The sequence below is a fragment of the Anomalospiza imberbis genome, chromosome 1 (assembly GCF_031753505.1).
Source record: "Anomalospiza imberbis isolate Cuckoo-Finch-1a 21T00152 chromosome 1, ASM3175350v1, whole genome shotgun sequence".
In the NCBI taxonomy this organism is placed as follows: Eukaryota; Metazoa; Chordata; class Aves; order Passeriformes; family Viduidae; genus Anomalospiza; species Anomalospiza imberbis.
The window spans coordinates 81,756,259-81,775,934 of record NC_089681.1 but is presented as its reverse complement, the minus strand read 5'-3'; the positions used below and the strand labels follow the sequence as shown (position 1 = coordinate 81,775,934).

At 38.2% G+C, this 19,676-nt stretch overlaps 1 protein-coding gene and 1 long non-coding RNA gene across 4 annotated transcripts in view; one reads left to right on the top strand and one right to left on the bottom strand.

Annotated features, from left to right (window-relative positions):
- The first annotated feature begins 1,172 nt into the window (after positions 1-1,172).
- On the top strand, positions 1,173-1,880 carry LOC137477969 (uncharacterized). Its single transcript, XR_011001320.1, has 2 exons — positions 1,173-1,254; positions 1,661-1,880. It is a non-coding gene; the product is annotated as an uncharacterized lncRNA (long non-coding RNA).
- Positions 1,881-2,284: 404 nt separating this feature from the next.
- Positions 2,285-19,676, bottom strand: part of CDH6 (cadherin 6) — a 97,977-nt gene continuing 80,585 nt past the window's right edge. For all 3 annotated transcript variants that reach the window (XM_068197408.1, XM_068197418.1, XM_068197422.1), the window contains exons 7-12: positions 19,295-19,548; positions 13,423-13,559; positions 8,845-8,966; positions 7,924-8,041; positions 7,585-7,836; positions 2,285-3,863 (exon numbers count right to left, since the gene is read on the bottom strand). In XM_068197408.1, the coding sequence (XP_068053509.1) occupies positions 3,373-3,863; positions 7,585-7,836; positions 7,924-8,041; positions 8,845-8,966; positions 13,423-13,559; positions 19,295-19,548 (1,374 nt within the window). In that variant the 3' untranslated portion in view covers positions 2,285-3,372. The remainder of the gene's footprint in view (positions 3,864-7,584; positions 7,837-7,923; positions 8,042-8,844; positions 8,967-13,422; positions 13,560-19,294; positions 19,549-19,676) is intronic.

The following is a 19,676-nucleotide window of genomic DNA, read 5'->3' as shown; positions in this document are numbered from 1 at the left end:
ATGCAGTACTGATTTTATAAATTGCACTTTGTGGTACTGCCAAGCAAGAAGAAAAGAAAGAATTAAACTCTCCTTGCTGTGTGAGAGATGCTAAATCTGTTTAATTTACAGGAAAAAAATAGACCTTAAAACCTAGATGCATAAATAATAATTTGGATGCAAGTTTGCCTCAAATTTTCTTAGAAGAATGCATTTGCTATTCAGGCACCATATTTGTGGTGACATTAACATAATTTTATATATATATATAATATATTTACATAACAGGCACGAGTAGCCACTCTCTATTATTTACTCTGTCACTCAATGGACAAGATAAAACCAGCTTTGAATTAAAAGTAAAAAAAAAAAACCCAAACCAACCTAACACTTGTGCTTGGACTGCTACTAACAATCACTAAATCACTGTACAAACATAGGAAAATAGTTACAAGGAGTTCATGATCCTCCTGTCCCATTATCCCACCCAAGAAGTGACTAATGCAGGCTGCTGAATTGTAGAGTGGCCCAGTCCCTTCAGGGCACTGCAGATGTCTTCAGTCAAGTGCCACCAACTCCCTCTTCCCAGTGAGCTGGGGGGGGCTTGCAGGGCTGAGCAACATCACAGCCACCTCTGCCATCCCTCCATACACCAGTCTGTTTCCTTGAGGCTTAAGGAAGGGAAAGGACAGTTCACTGGCTCACTTCAGGCATCCAGCTGGATTCTGAGCTTGGGGCTATTTGCTGGAGGCAACCCTAGAGTGAAGGGTGAGAGAGGGATGTGTTAGGAAGCCACTGGGGAGAGCCCCTGGCAGGAACTGCTGGCCCCACTGACACTGCGTGAGGGGACTAGCCCAAAGTAAGGGACCTGTGGTGCTGAGTATCTGCTGTTCCTCCACATATCTGAAATCCAGATGGTCTCTTCTGTCTGCCAGAGCCAGCTTTTGGACAGATTGCTTCCTAGAAGTTCCCATTTCAAGGAAGCCATTAAGAGCTAGGCTTTTAGCATCTTAAATAACTTAGGGGACCTGAAGAGGACATAATAAGGCTCTAGCCATGCCATTGCCATTATGATGGTTGCAACAGCTCAGCTCCCCACTAAGAGATGGAATTGGGAGCTACACTCTGTTGCACTTAAAACACTCTGAGTGGCTTCCACCAGAGAGGCTGCGGACTACGGACCCTTGGAAACTCCTCTGCTCTGAAAGCATCCAATCTATAGTGCTGTCTTGGGCATCTGCAAGCCAATAGCTGCTGTGCCCTACACCTACAGGTGTGCAGTGCCCAGTGAGTCCTTTCCTGCCCAGCCAGGGCCACAGCATGGCTGGCTCATCCTCTTCGCTCTGAGCTGGTCCACAAAACCTAAAATTCTGTCATTGTGGTTGTAGAAGTCTAATACTTGGGACTCTCACTGCTATCTTTAACTCACAAGGAGTAATGAATTCCAGGCATTAATTTTTAATTGCTCTTAGTTTTCTGTTTGTTAACTTTTTTCTCATCTCTCTTTATTTCTGGAGTAAATTGGAGCTGTTTAATTTTCAAAATGATTCACTTAAAATTTGGGGGAGGATGAAAATAGATCCATTCCTGTAATTCTGGTATTAAATACTGTTTCAAATAAATTAGAATAGATACACACGAGGTATTTTTAAAATAATAATTCCTTCTTTCCTTGGCACAGTGCCATGGGCTGCTTCCCTACTTTGGGACACAGGGTGGTGTTTAACTCCTGGAATCAGGTATGCCCCATGGCAGCCCCTTAGGGTTTTCTCCAGAGAGCCTCTCCTAGATGTCTGAGTTTGAAAAGCAGCCACTACATGTTTGAAAAACCAACTGAAATACTGAGTGGTGTGCAAGCTATAAAGAAAACTGTTTTGGCCCAAGATTATGGCAACTTCCCCCACTCCACACCTGGACAAAATTACTTCGCTTGGCAAAGCAGATAAACATACACAGAGAAACTTGCAGTTAAAATTTCACCTTTTGTTGAAGTCTGTAACAACCCTGACTGAGTAGTTTACTTTAAATATGAGTTATAATTATAAACCCCCGTTTCAGGCCACTGGAATGACCATTATTTGTTTATTCAGGGCTGGAGTCTGGAAGAAAAGAAAAAAGGAAACAACTACCCAAAAGCATGAAAAGTTACTTCCTCTGGCAGAATGCCAGCGTTTTTCCATTTCTAAAGCATTTTCCAAATGTCTTACATAGTTCTTGCAACATCCTGATGAGGTAGGCATAATTTCCCCACTTTACAGATAGCAAAACTGGACAGCGAGTCATTCAGGAATCCACCCCGACATCCTGGCAGAGAAGGCCAGGACAAAAAAAGCACTTTCCTCCTCTGCAGTTGCTCCTTTTGCCCCAGAGGGTGGCAGTCACCTTGAGGTCACTCCTCCCCACCTGCACACAAGAACAGGCAGGAGTAGCTGGATATGAACACCCTGACTATCATGTCCCCAGGACAGTCACCATCACTGAACTGATGTGCAGGTGGAGGCCAACTGAGGAAGCACAAGCAAAAGCACAGTTATGATCTGTTCCTTCCTCTAAGCCATGACCTGATCTGGAGCTGGATTTGATGACTTTCCCTGTATTGCAAAGAAAGCCTGGGTTAGAATGGGGAAACCATCTAAGAATTATATACTGGGGCTACTGACCACACACACGTGCACACACACACATCTCTCCAGCAATGCTAGGTCCAAAGAATATATACAGAGCAGTCAATGAACTATATATATGTGTGTGTTAGTATGATTCAGTGCAATGGAGAAATGGTGAGTTCTAGAGAAACACTCAGGTTTAAATGACCATTAAGCCTCTCTACCCTCCTCATGAGTAAAATGCGTGTTTGATGTTCTTTTCTCAGCTTACTCTACTTGTATAATAAACCTTCATTCCATCACAACTACTTTTGACTATAATACATAGGGTAAACTAGGGTACCTCATTATATTGGGATGTGCAATACACAATCAACAGAGTAGTCGTCTGAGCTGAATAGTCTCAATATAAGTAAAAAGTAAGTGAGCTTAAACAGTAATATACTCCAATTTACAATATAAGCAGAACAAGTAAAAATATTGCTCCCCATCTGATCCTTTTTTCCCCCTCCCACTACTGCTGTGCCTGTAAAATTGGCTTGGTAAACTGGATGCACTCAAAAATTAAGGATTTTGCCTCTTGGAAGCTCAAAAAATGATACTAGAGAAAGTTTTCTGATGGCTAACCCACCCAGACTGCAGTCATTAGACAATTCAAATGGGTAGAATAGAGAACCCTTTCAAACAACTGTGGAGAAACAGAAAGAAATAGCCACTTCACATATCCCAGTGCTGTTTCTGGGAATGAAGAACAGAAAAAAAGAGGAAAATAAAATAAGACAACATATTAAGAGTCTTTGTCACTGTCCATTGAGCCATACATATCTGCCAGCTTTTTAAACCGAGGTCCCCAGTCACTGAGGTAATCGTAGTCCTGATCTCCGTCCGTAGTCACCGACTCCAAGGAGCTGAGGGACTCGGCCACAGAACCATTACCTTCATATGCGTAGGTTGCTAATGAGTCATATGGGGGTGCTGTTGGATCAGTGTCATTTTCCTTTAACCTTTGGTTAATGAAATCTCTGACATCCGTGTTATCTCGTGCTGTTGCAGTCCGCCGTGGCAGAAAAAGCGTTTCTGGCACAATGTCTCTGCGTAATTTATTATCATCTATGGCTTCGGGATTCCTCAGCGTGCCAATATCAAACGCCTGGGTGTCTTCCTCTCCACCACCTTCATCGTTATAACTGACAATGTTGTCTCTGATGTCTTCTTTGGAAATTATCAAAGGCTCTTTTTTCCGCTGCCGTCTCAGTGCTGCAAACAGCACCACAGTAACTGCAAACAAAAACAACAGTGAAAGAGTAAGGGAAAGAAGATTAATCCCCAACTCCATTAAAGCCCAGAAGAAATGCTGCGCCTCTGCTTGAGCTTGAAGTTTGAGAAGTTGTTTCGAAAAACTGAAAATGTGCACATCAGATTTTCAAGCTGCGCTTGCTCTGCCTCTGAGTTCCTTGGGAGATGAAATGGCATGGATGCACAGAAGAAAGGAGATGTCAAGCTTGTATAAAGCCAAGCAGAGTGTCTTTTTGCTGGTAGGCACTTTGTTACCCAGAGCCATATACTAATTTTGTCACCTTGATAACAGAACTAGTTTCATGACAGCTGGGAAGGAAGAAACACTTTCTCCAGAATAAGTAACATCAGTATTATTTATGTTGAACCCCTTGGACAATATGCAACTTCTGCTATGGACAAGGATGGTATCTACTGATCTTAGCAAAGCAGAATTTCAAGATAAGTATATCTATGCTCCTCTGGGAAAAAAGCTCGGAATATGGAGCGGATTTTCAGCCACCAAAAAGTCTGAGTTTTATTAACTTCCCTTGAAGGTTTTTATAATGTACATCACCTTGAAAAGTACACAAATTAAATAATGAACTGATGAGATATGATAAAGGTATTTTTAATCTGACAAAGGCAGATTTCTAGAACATATTTTACGTTCTTCATTTTAAAGTGTGTGTTTACATACACATATTTTTCATTTCATTGGAGGGAAGGAATTCTTTCCATGGTCCTGATGTAAATTTTAATATTTTTACTCACTAATGATTTTTTAATGAGTAGTGATGGAGAAGTGGACACAGAGTGTGGAAAGGGATATGGTCAACACTTTCCTATAGAAGTTAGTTTCAGATTTCTTGGCTGTATTCTACATGAAGATGTAAATGGCTGAATACTGACAAATTAACAGTAGCAAGGAGCAGGGACTTATTTCTGCTGTCAATGTTGGTTTGGTAGTCTGAGGTTTGCAGTGCCCAGCATTTCAGCTCTGCTGTGCAAACTCCAAGGAAGGACACATCTTGCTGTCTTTACAGTTTTTTTCATAGCAAAGCAAAGCAGAAATGCCTAAACTCATTGATGTGAGATGATAAGGTGATCACAATGAACCTTCATGTCAGCTTTGCTTCTAAAATGGTGTATGAGTCAAGCACAGTAACTGTTAAAGAATTTTTTTCAGTCCTTTCCTCAGTTGTAACCTTTTAAGGTCAATATCAAGGACTAAGGTTATACCCAACACAAAACTTTATTCCATTGAACCTTATAATTCTTAGTTTCCTTTTACAGACAAATTCTGGTGGGTTTTTTCTTTTGGTCAGGGGAGGTGGTTGTTTTTTGTTTGTTTTGGATTTTTGGTGGGTTTTTTTTGGGTTTTTTTTGGGGATTTTTTTTGTTAGATTTGGTGGTTGGATTTTTTAATAATAAGCTCCCCTGCAGGATTGATTAGGGCAAAATACTGTCTGCAGGTGTACCCGAGCATCTTGAAAATTGACTATGGAAGGTCACCAAAAAGACAGGATAAAGTAGGAAAATGCTGTGTTTTACCATAGGAATACTATGAATAAGGAAGAACATCTGTCAGCATGACTTGAAAGGAAATGGATGGTGAAGTTGAAGGATTAGAAGAGCTGGTTCAGCTTGCATTAAGACCTCAGCCTACTGATGAGGATTTTCTTATGGTGTCAGAGAAGGGTCCTAGTTTGAGTGATGCTTCTTTATGCTGCTGTACAAAATTGCTGTTGTCTTCCTCAAGAGCAAAAAGCTGTGGCACTGTGTGGAAGGACTGGTGAAAGGTGTGTATGAAAGAAGAGAGATATCTGAAGAACATTATGGAGAACTTGAAAAACACAATGTCAATTTGGAATGGGCTTCTGGAACAGTGACTGGTAGAATGGTCTGAGAAAGCATAGGAATGATAGATTTTATATCAAAGATTTGCAGAAGTATCTCATTACAAAAACAGTGTTACACAGAACATGCAAGGATGAGGCTTCGATAAATACATCACATCTGATCCATGGATTTTACTGCTTTGTGCTGAACTTGCAGGAAAAAGACCCCATCATAAGCTACATGTTGAAGTACATCACCTTTATTTGCATGTCTGTGCTTAGCAGTATCTGAAACCTCCTGATAAGATGCTAAACTTACTCAAACTGCATATAAACCTAGCAATTTACGGGCACTTTTTGTTGCTGATAAACTTTGAGTTGTGGTTCAGGTCTGCCCAGAGTATTGTTTTTCACTCAGTAGTGGTTGCACATTCAAACCCTACAACCAACCTGAAAATAGAAAATTATATAGCTGAGTTAATTGAAAATCTGCTTATGGTGCATGGTGGCATGAGCAGTAATTGACATAAAGTGCTGCTTAGCACACAGAATCAATTATTTTCGATTGACATAAAACAGGAAATCATTTAATGTCAGATTGATATTAATGAGTACAGTTGTACTAACGAGTGCAAGACTACCTGCAGCATGACATTACTTTTTCTGGTAAGGAACTTAATACAAAGTGAGCTCAGCCCTTAGGGGCAATGATACCGTGTTTTGAAAAATGAATTTAATGGTGAATTAAAGATCAGATTGTTATTGTGGGAATCTTTTCTGAAAAGCTTATTTGAGCCAGCCATTACTATATTGTTAGAGTCTGAGAACCACAACCTCATCTTGGATTCATTACTGGAGAGGGAAATTTTGTTAAAAGTAAAAGATCAGGATGACTCTGCAGTGGTGAGTAGCATGTCCAAGGAAGATAGGAGTATGGTAAAAAGGAGTAGAATCATGAAGGAAATATTTTCTCCCCACTGCTGTAAAATTGGTCTGACTCCCTTCTTTTCTCCTATCATCCTAAAAACACATCCCAGAGAACAGCCTACGTTGTATTGTACCGTTGATGAACAGGTACAGATAATGGCCAAGTGGCCAGCTATCTCTGTTTGCAGTAGAAGAGGGGTGGAACCTGGCAGGTATGTGAGAGATGTTGCAAACTGTCCTTATATATATATATATATATATATATATATATATATATATATATTTAATGTTGACCACCTGTAAGTGCCATAGCCAGATACCTCTGCACATCCTCCACACTCAGGATCCAACCTCTTTCTAATCACAGGTGGCTAAGATGGAGGACCCTGCAGCCATTGAGAGAGTCCCTCAGTATCATTCAGCATCCTTTTCCAACAGAAAAATAAAAACAACACTTTTTTCTCTCCTCAGCTTAGAAATAGAAAGTTAATTCCTCAAAACTAAGTTATCTGCCCTCTTTCTATGGTCAACAGAAAGGGATGGACATCTGCAGAGGGTTATGAGTAATGTGTCTGGTCCTCCTTAGATACCAATAGAGGATGGGATGGGATGGGATGGGATGGGATGGGATGGGATGGGATGGGATGGGATGGGATGGGATGGGATGGGATGGGATGGGAGGAATGTCTCTCTACAGGTGTCTCTTTTCATTGAACAGAGAGTGGAGCCCACCTGTCTCCTATCCCTCATATATCACTAACTTTTAGATAACTAAGGTTAGATTGGCTGTACCCTATACACCCCATCTGTAGCAGCCCTCAGAAGAAAAAATACAATAATATATGTACAGGATAAGACAATGATGTCTTTACTTTTCCTTCGTCCTAGTCTTGGAATAATCATTACAGCAATGCAAAATGGCCATGAAAGGAACAAAATGTCCCTGAGCTACTTACCAAGCAATATAATGATGCAGAGAAGAATGGCAATAAGAGCCCCAGTGCTAAGACCAGTAGGATGAATCAAGGCTTCTGCATTACAGGACAGCATCTTTCCTCGATGGTCACAAGCACACACCCGAATAGTCACCGTTTCAGTGCTGCTCTGGATGGGGTAATCATTGTCTGATATTACCACTGGCAAGAAGTAGGTACTTGTTTCATGCCGGTTATATCTGGTTTTTCGAGTGAAAATCCCTGCTGTGTTGTCTGGAAACACAAAGCATGCATTAAATCTTCATCTGAAGACTGAAAGCAAGGATAAGATAATAAAGAAAAGTCTTCCTAGAAATTCACCTCTGTTGTCCTGTAGTGTAAAGTTTGAGCTGCTGGCAGCCTCGGGAGCTAAGGAGAATGAAAACTGATGTCCATTGTAAGAGTCATCTTTATCAACAGCACTTAATGTTTGTATCAGCTGAAACAATAAGAACAAAATTATCTCCTAAGTCAGTGAACTTTATATTTATTTACATATTCTTAAAAAAAAACCCTGTAAAAACAATCTTTTGTAATAATTTTTTTCTTCTGCTTTAAGGCAGAGATGTTGCTATAGTGAACTCAAGAAAAGTCATTCACATGCTGCTGATACTGTTTGGGGTCACCATACTATTATAACCTATATCATTAGGGAGCGACATAATGAATTTGAAAGCTGGCAGGAAAATCATGTTGATTTCACCAGAAGGCTTGGGTTAATGCTACTGCAGATGGGTAGGAAACCTTTGCATGTGACAAGGAATAGAGATGAAAGGTGAGACAATCCAAGCTGAATTTATATTTATCTACCCAAATCTCATGTCACAGAAATTGCTTGGCTGAATCTTCCAAATCATCTGCAACTTTGAACTACTTCACAATAGGAGTAGTAGACTGAGAGTTATCTAGCAGGATATAGTTGTATCAAAGACAGGACCTGTAACATTTACTGACATGAAATTGTTTTTGAAGGAGACAGTGGAGGTGCCTGAATAAAGCAAAGGATGAAAGAATGAAAATAAATCAGGAGTAACAAGGTGCAGTACAGAAAATAACGCTCAAAAACATACCATCATGTCAGCTGGAAGAATTCTGAGTGAATTCAGATACTGTGAAGCCACTGTTTAATTTTGCAATTAAGTTTGATGCAATGCAAAGTACACAGCTTGATGAAGTAATGCAAGAGTAGAAGCAAAACTCATTTAATTTGGAATATTTTCTTAGTACGAGCAGACAACACACCTGTTCTGCCTTTGCGTTCTCACAGACGAAGGTCTCGTAAAACATGGCAAACTCTGGAGCGTTGTCATTTACATCCAAGACCTTAATGAACACGGGGACACGGCTGCTTTGTTTTGGGTTGTCTGAAATGACAAAACCAGAATGAAGATTTTATTTAGCCCAGTTACTGATTCAGTGCAGTGGAAGAAAAGGACAGACTTGGTGGCTCAATTCTCCTCACTCAGAGCACTTCACTTACATTCTGTTGATTTCTGGTGAGTGTGTGATGGGATGAATGTAGTATCATTACTCTAATTCTGTGTAAATATAGAGTTATGATGGAGTAGGAGTCCAGGATTTATAAATTCCTTTGATCATTCCAAGTGTAATTATGAATGTATGTGTGATATATGTAAATATAATACTGGAACTGAATTAAATCTATTTATTAGCCTGACTGATACTGTTTGGTGGCTGTGAAGTATCTAGAACATATTCCCTTCCTTAGCTCTCCAACAGGAAGAGTAATGAGGATGAGATTGAGTGGATTTTTTCTTCTCCACTTGTTAAATATAATACTCTGTGCCCTACAAATCTTTTAGCACAGTTCCTTAAGCTACCACGATTATCATTATTTTATAGAAATATTAACTGCAGCTGTGATCACAGATGCTTTCTAACCTGTTGTGAATTGTTTTGTCTGATGTTCTAGAGTAAATACTGAAGTGTATCAGCTGAAAAACATAAACTCTATATAGAACCTGCAGGTCCCCCTATGTAAACAATCCAGTTAATATATATATAATATATATATTAACTGCATAGTGTCAAGAGACTGAAATTGACAGAGATATTCCTGAGCACAGAATATTAGTGAAAATACTATCATCTTTCTGGATAAAAATAAAAACATCTGGAAGCACACCATACTGTATAGACCATTCCTTTTCCTGCTGGGAGGAGACAGGTTTTAGTCAAAATGGTACACAGAATAAGGAAGAAAAGCAGTGTCAGTAACAATGCCTAGGGCCATGCATGGTGAAATAGGAAAGATTTTGAGGCAAAAAGTCACACCATAACAACCACTGACACCTAAAATGGACAAGATCTGGTTCCAAAGAAATTTGTCATCACTAATTGAAAGAAATCCAAGAAACACTACCATTGATCTGTCTCCTTTGTGCTACATATCACACAATATCCACCTAGGATTATGTGGGTATGGGAATGTGTGAGAGAGAGAAATCTGAGGAAAAGAGTGTGATGGAGATAATTTCTTTTAGAATAAATACCTTCCCCTCTCTTACATGAGGGTTCACAATGAATTTCCTATGTTGATCTCCTACCCACGCTAATATGGTTTATCAATGCATTTCAACCTATCATTCAAGTGAAAAAATAGTGCAATAAATTATAGCAGAACTAAGACTCTATATTCTTCTACAAGCATTCATTATAGTAGCTTGCTGATTTTATTATTATATTTATTCATTATAGCAGCTTCTATTTATTCATCATAGTAGCTTGTTGACTTTAATAAAAGTCCTATTAATGTATTTATTATCCTTTTACAAAAGTGAAAATGCCTTCTCCAAAATTGGCATTGGTTATTTGTATTACAGAGCTCAGTCATTTGGACAAAATATTGTGCTTTAAGGCTCCACAGTCCCATTGAAGTTAAAATCAGTCCATTAGGCATAAACCTCTTTCTAATATCAGCCATTGGGCTAAATTCATTCGATGTATAAAATAACAGTTTATGTATAATATAGACTGAGCTGAATTCTTTGCTAAAATACATCAATAAAAGAGTTGAATTTTTTTAAGAGGCAGAAATCAAAGGTATTCATTTGAAGTCACAGGACTATTGGCAAGACTATTTTGTAGGGCATACTTTTCAAACAAATACATTCATATATATTGACAAACATGTTTCTTCTCCTCTAAAGAAGGAGAATTGTTTTCTTTCCTGCTTTTTAAACCTTAACCTATATATTTTCATTTTACTTCTAGATGCTTAAGGTTCTCACAATTAAAAATAATATTGTAATAAACAGAAGGTTCACATAAACTCTAGGCTCTATGAACATACATCTCTTTTCTGATTTAATGGACATCAATAAACATCTTCAAGTCTTTTTTTGGGATATTTTGTGTCATCACCTTTCAAATTATTTGTGCAAATTAATTCATGTAGGTTCATTTGTTAACATTATCACTTAATTACTGCTGAGCTCCATCTCCATAGACTCAACATACTGCTTAAATCTATTTCTTTCTATAGGGATATGTTTTCTGCTGAACCAGCAATAAAACTGTTACAGAGGTGTTTTTTTCCCAGAATACAGCCTCAAAGTCCTACCAATGTTTGACTTATCCATAAGAATTAAGTAGCAAATATTTAAAAACACTCTGGGAATTGTCTTTGGTAAATCAGCTGTAATTCTGCAGCTGTGACTCACTGGCCCTGTGTCCCACGTTTTATTGCCAGTTTGTTGTCTGGCTGTGGCAGATGTACTGACCTGGGGTTTCACCAACTATTTATGTGCAGCAGTCACAGCATGACTGAGTCTCGGGGCTGCTGAGCAATTGCAGCTCATACTGGTGAAAAAGGAGAACATTTAGAACTGGAGCAATCTACACTTACTGACAATTCTAGACAAAGGCAAAACAACTTCTTTTTTTTTTTTAACTGTAAAAGCAAATCAAGAGCAGTCATCACTGAAAGTTGTTTCTCTTTATGACTTTATAATTATTTTTTTTCTATATCAAAGGCAGCACCCACACATTTGAAGGCGTACCCTGCCTGTAACCTGACAGGATTTTTTTTTACAATCCTTCAATGAAATATACTTGGAGCTTTATGAGATAATGTCACTGAGAGCAATAAGTGATTCTATGGAATTTAGTGGAATGGAACTTCAAGTAGCCTTGCTAGAAATTTCTGGGTTTGCCAGGAACAATAAGCAGTGGTACTTTCCAGTCTAGTCTCTTGAGACTAAAATTAGTGAAGTGTCCTGGATCAGAAAAGTACATTTCAACCAAAAAAAAATTGCCTTTGGAAGACATATACTCCAGTTATTCCAAATTTTGTCTAGGCTTAGTAAGGCACACCCTAGGAAGCAGGTTTTTTGCAGCCTGAAAGGATTCAGAATAAAGAGGAATGGTAATTAAGACAGAAGTCTGTATCAGACTCAGGACATTAAGTTGAAAATGTTTGGTCCAGTAGAAGGTCTGTGTTTAGGGGAGGAAACAAGAAATCAAATTAGTACTTCCTATAGATGCTAAGTTGGATTTTGGACAGTTTTCTATACTGCGTTATTTCAGCCCAGCTGGTGGTCAATGCAAGTGTTCTTGCTATTGTCAACGCTAAGTGTTCTTAGTATTCTTTCCTTTTTAGGCATTTATTTTTCCCTTCTGCTCTACTAAGGAGCTGCCTTTAATGTAAAATTTTTGACCCTAGAACCCACCTTCAAGAACTTAATAGAAATACAGCCATGTGACAAACATTCAGTGTTTGGTATGCTGAAATCCCATACCGAGCATTAAAAGGTGCAAACTTTCATGAGACTGAGAAACTATTAATGTCCTGTCATTCCTATAGGCTCATACCCACTACTCCTTCATATAATCCCATTTGCTTTCCTCAGTAGCATTGTTTTACATTAGTTTTCAGTTTTAAAGAAGACTTACACAATTAAGTTGAGTCAAGTAATCTTGAGCTTATTACACTTTTCTCAGTGTTGAGCAGGTAATCAAGTCATATACCCATACAAAAAAGAAAGTAGAGCTTACAATTTCTCATAAAAATCAAAAGCTTTTTAGCCACTGAGTTGCAGAGAGACATTGTGACAGTCACAGAACTGGTGTTTATATTAAACTTATCTACCATTCCACCATAAACATAGGCACCGTGACTCTGCAAAAGCAAATAGAATTGCATTCCCTGATATTCCAGCATGTGATGTACTTATAGATAATGTATTAAAACAAAGCAGATTGTTTATTAATGCCAAGAACACGTCCTTATCTTAGACCCCTGGCATTTTGACTTCTAAAATCAGTGTGTCTAGTGTCATCACAAGATTACTACTTTGGAACAATCTAAACTAAGTGACAGACTGATTTGTAGCTGCAGCTTGTAGTTTCAAAGGATGCACACAAAGTAAAAAATTGAGATGCATAAAACTGACTAAGATCTGGGCACCCAGCTCAGCCCAGCCACTTTAGCCTTATTTGAAAACATCCAGTCTGAATGAGACTGAATTCAGCCAAGGAATGCAGTTTGGCTTTAAATCATCTGTTTTGCTGCATACCAGTTTCAGAATTCAACAACCATGTTCAAAATTTAAAGTGGCTATAACTGATCAGAGAACACAGAACTGCCACCTTTTCTCCCTGCTACGTTACCTCTTCATGAACTGTGTCCCTAATAAACACAAAACTGCAGACGACCTCTTGCAGAGTTACTGCTTCTTCATTAGTATTGAGTGGGCTATCCATAAACCTGACATGTGCCCAGCTGTGCTTTCCACACACTCAGCTAGAAGGCTAAATTCATTACATCAGGGACAGGAGTCATATTTAGGTTTAACTTACTGATCTCTGCTGCTATTACTGTAATGTTGTGCCACAGCAGTGTTTCCCGGTCAAGGGGTTTTGAAGTGAATATCGAACCATTGCCTGAATTGATGTTGAATACTCTGTCCATATCAGTGTGACGATCTACAGAGTACCTGCAAATGCAGAGACAGGGGTTAGAGGAATGCTTTCCTTTTAATTTCTATGTTCTATAACCATTTTCTAGGACTAGACATCAAACAGCTAGTAAATGGGGTTTCCTTTTGTTTTCAGCACAGGCTTCAGAGTCTTTATGTATTCACACAAAGAGCTACTTCTGAGCTACTGGATAATGACACATTGGAGGCTTGATTTAGAAGGTGGAGTATTGTCACTGAATAAATGAATTGCTGCAGAATTTACATACCTCTGAGAATCATCAAAGCTTTGTTTTTAGTGAAAAATGTGAAGTCTGTGTCCTGAAAGATACGAAGTTTATTTTAAGGCTGAGTTGGCTTTTCCTTTATAAAACCCTCTTTGTATGGACTGATATCTCAACTGTTCCAAATCATTTCTGATACAAAATGTGACAGCTGGGGTGCATTTGTACTTTTCACTTCCCAGCATTTAAAAAGGTTGCCCTCCCAAACCAAGTCAGCACAGAAGAGACATTCATTATTCCACAGTACATATCACAAAAAGGTTTGTTGTAACTCATTAAAACTAACATTCTCAGCCCTGCTTGGTGGTATCTATATGTGAAAAGGAATGCTAACAAGCTCTGGATGAGCTCAGAGTCTAAATACAGATTCAAATTTTCAATCTGATCTTTTGCTTTTTCAGCTGAACTAAATCCAAGTTTAAAAGTAGAACTCTCCAATTCCCGGGAGAGAGCGCTACCACCTTGATCCAAATGCTGTGACTCGGTTTCATCTCTCCTGAAGGAAAAATTCTTGCATAAATTATGGAGGTTTTTGACAGAAGTATGTCTCTGATGTTGCCAAAGCAAGAATGCAATTGCATTATTCTGCTCTTGTTTCCAGTCCAACTGTGTGCTCATGTACAATGCAGGACAGATCCTTAGGAATCCCAGTGTGCTCCCTTGGTCTCCTTGCATGCCACATCAATGGACACAGGGCAGCTACTGCTGTCCCTTGTGTCCAGACAAGGGTAAAGACAACAGCTGAGCTGGTAAGCAGTCAGATGAAAACTGGGCCAGGAGAATGGCTGGCAGAGTTCACTGCCACCACAGAATTCAGGGGAATGCAGAGGCTGAAGAAAAATTTCTCTTCCCTGCTCTGCCCTAGAAGAGGCTGCAAGACATATCCTCCATCCTGCACAGATTTCCTAGTGCCTGTGCAGTGTCTCTTAAATCCTGAGAAACACCTTGCATGAAAGAACGAAAGAATAGAAGAAACTAGTTGAAATGTGATTCTGCCAAAACTTTAAAATGAACTAACTTGTTAATTATCTTGTAACTGATTTTTTTTTCTTCTTTGCAAATAAAATGTGGGATATAATGCCTACTGCAAATTAGACTTATAAGGTCTTATTCCAAAATAAGAATTTAAGTGAAGCATACCTTTCTAAACAAAACAATGGCAAGTATTAATTATTTGCACTAAACTGTTTTTCCATGGTAATTCCTAGGGAACCCAAATGACATTCAAAGGTACTAGCACAAAAAGCTAACATATTTTTGTAGGACTTGCATGGGCAAATTTTGCTAATTCTTCAGGAGTTCAGATTTATTTTTCATTCAATGCTGTCACTTCACTGTCAGTACTGCAAGTTTGGCTGCAGGAAGTCAGCTGTGCTGTAACTAACTTCGTTCCTTTATGTAGCATTGTGACGTTACCATCAGCTTGAAAAGTGCTGCTTTGTTGAAATCTAAACAGCACGTGTGAAATTGTTGACTTGGCTGAAATGCTTAATGGGAATAAGTTTATACAAAGTGGTTTGACTCTTTTATATTTTGACTAAGTGTTTGATATGGTAAACATTTCATTTTAACTTTCATTCATTGGGGTTTTATATTATATTATGTTGTTATCTTGTGAATTCAATTATTTTCAGATATTCTGTAGCTCATTTCCACACCTTTCAGCTGAAATACTTTGGTATTTCCATTTTGCAGTTAAATCTAAATTCTGTATTCTTCTTTGAAATGAAATATCAGGATTTTCCATAGTTTAGCTGCTCCAGCTAACTGTGATACTGTGTTTCAAACTCTTATTCAGCAAGACATTTAAATAAGCAACTAGCTTTAGGCATGAGCTGTCTGTTCATCGGGGGTTTTTGCTTCAATTTTACTTTCACTCCAGCTTCATGTTTTGAATGCACTTAAAATATCTTACTGTCTTAGTACATTTTAATGCCTTGGTATACTGCAATCACTATCTTTGAAAGATTTCCAAATTCAGTCTGTGGTACAGTATCTGGAAGAAAAAAAAAAGGGTTCTGGACTTTTTCTAAGATTATCAGGGCTGTAACATTGAGGGCTTATTCTTCTTCAAGATATTAAGGATTTTAAAGTAGAGGTATTTGTAAAGCCATATGTATATTCAGTCATTTGTAAAGTGGAAACTCAAACTCATAAAAAAAACCCAGCAGAGACAGTTTCTTAATGGAATGTTAATTTTATTTCTTCACATCCCAAAGAAAATACATACAAGGTCAGTGCATTTAAAGTATATTCCAATTATACCACTAAATCTGCTCTAGAAGGATAATTTTAATAAGCTAGACTGTCACTTCTGTTTCTCAGTTTGCATAATCCAGTCTCTTTTGATCAAGGATTTTTAATTATGTTGAATTGGTGCTGATTCTGACTTCTGGATCACAACCTAGTAAGAATTAAGTAGACAACATCAAACTAATTTTTACATTTATTTAATGAAATTATGGGTGTGTATTTGTCAGATTTCAGGACTTCATCTCTTTCAAGCTCTGAGGAATTGACAAGCTAGGAAGTTAAAAAGTATCTATGTAGACTCCAGTCTCTCCTTGTACGTAACAGGAAGAAGGGAAGGGTAAAAGAGAGAATCTAAAACATGCAAATATGTTGTCAGTAAAATACACAAACAAAATTTAGCCTTACATTTGTTTGCTGATCATTCTCATCTGGGGTACTTTAGTAAATCAAATCACAGCAGGAAGACAGTTCCAGTGACTGATGAACTTCATTATGCCTCTGAGGAGTTACTATAGCAAAAAAACTCAGCTAGCAATTTAAAAAAGATCTGATGTACAATACAGCAGTGCCAGTTTCAGCATTGTTTTTTTATCAGCATTCAGAGGTTCATATTATTTATGTGTAGATCAAACACAAGTAGAATGCAAAACTTTCTTTTTTTATAACACCTCTGGACTGTAGAGTGCTACTTGGGAGCATCTTAATGTTACTGCACTTGGACAAATATTCAAATATAGCCAAACATGTACTGGTGTATTTTTGTAATTTCTCAATGTCACATGAGAGCAAAACTTACTTAGAAGACTTAGACTGATGCAATTTAGCTCTGCCAATACACAGGTCACAAATGGTTATGGAGCCTTTCAAAGAGGGCAGATATCTGCTTCGTATTTTGCTATCACTTTGTCTTCTGATGCTCAGCAGCTTGCTGTCTAATGCAACCACAAGTCAGGAAGATTTGTGGGTCAGGAAGGGATGTCTGTGTGAATTTTTCATAATGCATTTTCATAATGATATTGTGAAGGTTTCCTTTAATGGAAGATCAAAGGGGCTTTCATCTAACAGAGTTAGGACTCAGTTTGTTTAAGAAGAGAAATCTTCACTCGAGTAGAGGAGAAAATGGAAGGTTTTCATTGTAATATCAAGTGTCTAAAGATTTTATTTTTAACTGTCAAGAAAAATTGACAAGCAAGTGACAAGTCATATATATACAGTCTAATTGCATCTTCCCTGAAGCTCAGAGTGAAAATCGGATTTAGCATCTCTATTGTATGATAGAAAAAAAAATACCCTGTCAAAAAGATGTAGACTCAACCCATGCCCCTAAATTCTAGCAGATACCCAAGATATTAGCACCATAAAATTATATTTATTGCAAGTTAACATCTCTCAGCCTACTGCTCTCTGCTGATTTCCTTTCTTTCTTACTGATTTTCATGTTTTTTCTTGCTATGTTTATTTCAATTACTCTAATTTCTTTCTGATTTTTATTTTTCTTTTCCTTGCACTTAGCTGTTGCATACTATTAAGGTAAAAAGTAGACAAGCTTTCTGCTGCACTGCATCAGTTTTGACACTTCCGCTAAATTTTGCTCAATAACTATCTGATACTAAAATATGCAAAGTACTTACATGGTATTAAAGAAGTGCCCTTTGAAAGTTAGGTAAGTTTTAGCATACACATTCAATTAATAGCAAAGAGCCGGTAGGCAGTGCTCAACAATGAACAGCATAGTCCCTATCCACTGTAAATCACTTATAATTAGGAGCTGGTGCTGGTGTGAAATGCAAATGGTTGTAGTTATCACCACAGGGAAGGAGGGAAGCACTCCCCTTACTCTCCAGTGCCATTAGATATAAAAAAGCAGATTCCTGTGAAGACTGCAAGGGGCCTGGGTGTCACCCCAACCAATTTTTCATCTTCATGCTACCATGCCCATGCCCATGAAAATGTGCTACAAAAGATGTTCATTCTGTCCTGGGGCCTCACCAAAGTCAGCAAAACATTATGCTGCTCTTTAAGTGACTATGCTCTGCTGGCCCAGAATGCCAGAGAATTGCTGCATGTCATGATACAAATTTAAGAAAACTTTAATTAAAGTTAGAAGGCTTAGTCTTGAAGAGAAATTCATGCACAGGGCATGCTATGCAAACTGAAGATTGTTTCTGCCAGAAACATTTTAGATTTAGCCTGTTCATCTAGGAAATTAAAATTATAATATTTACTGCTTTCACAAGATGAGCTAAGAGCTTAAAAAATACTCATTACTGTAAGAAATCTTGATGAATGATAATTGTTTGCACAAGTGTAAAGTATTGATAGACTAGATTTTTATTAAACCTGCACTGTTCTATTTTGATCAAAGGCAACTATTGAATTTCCAAGGTGCCCAACTCAGAAACTTGCTGAAAATTGACCTGGATTTAATATTGCTGCACTTTTCGATTCCTCCTCTTGCTGCCTTGTCAGTAGCAATGAACTTTAATTAAAGAACACAAATATTTTAAAGTTCTTTAATACTCTATCCAGTATGACTTAAGTACTCCAGTATGCACTGAAACAATACACAATTCACAAAAAAGAAGACTTAGGTATAGCTACTCCAACCTTAACATTTCCTTCACTTCCTCTAAGAACAGTTTATTGATTCATGGCAAGTTTAATTTATGAAGCTCATGAGACTGACTCTTATCTTACAAGCCTTGCACTGATATAGGTGAGATCAGAACCTAGGTGTGCACATGATCTGATTTTGAGACATTTCTACTTGTGATTTAGAAAAGATGAATGTGGCCTCTGTCAACCAGGTCTGGACAGAAGACAGTAGAAGAAAAGGCTGCTGAATCACACACCTGTCATATAGCTAAGAGGATGCACTGCACTGCACTGGGAAATGTTAAAGGTGGAAGGAAAACACTAAGATTTTCTCAGTGGTCTTTTTGCAGTAAATTTTTTCATGGTAGAAATAACCACATACATTAGTTACTGAAGAGATTAGGATATAATTCAAGATGCAAAGGCCATGCAAACACATTCACACACACCTAAATATGTTCAAGCGTGAGAGATCATTTACCATGTACAATACTCCATATTCAAGCATGCCCTACAATTCACATTGTTACAAGTGAGGATTTTTTTGTGTGTGCTGACATGATAAAAGCAAAATCAAGGCTGTAAAAAATTTACAGGCAAGCTGAAGTAGTATATGCTTACTTGACAGGATTCTTAGCAGCATCTGGATCCTGAGCAGTTACTGTTCCTATTACACTGTTTAATGGAACATCTTCTTTCACTTCCATTATGTATGCTGGTCTGCTGAACATGGGAGGTTCATCTACATCCTCCACCTGAATTCTGACTGTGGCTGAGTCTTTGAATGGCCCCAAGTACAGGAATCGAGGGTCCACATGAGTGTTGGTAGCTTCCACTTTGAGAATATACAAGTTTTTGCTTTCAAAATCCAATGCCTGGGAAGGAAAAAAAAAAAGTTTAAGAAGTCAGTGGGGATTGCTGTGATTCTCAGCCAGATGAGGAGGATGAATGGTGGGAAGTCATGGAGAGGCCTGTGCTAAATAACGGGAGCCTGAACTGGAAT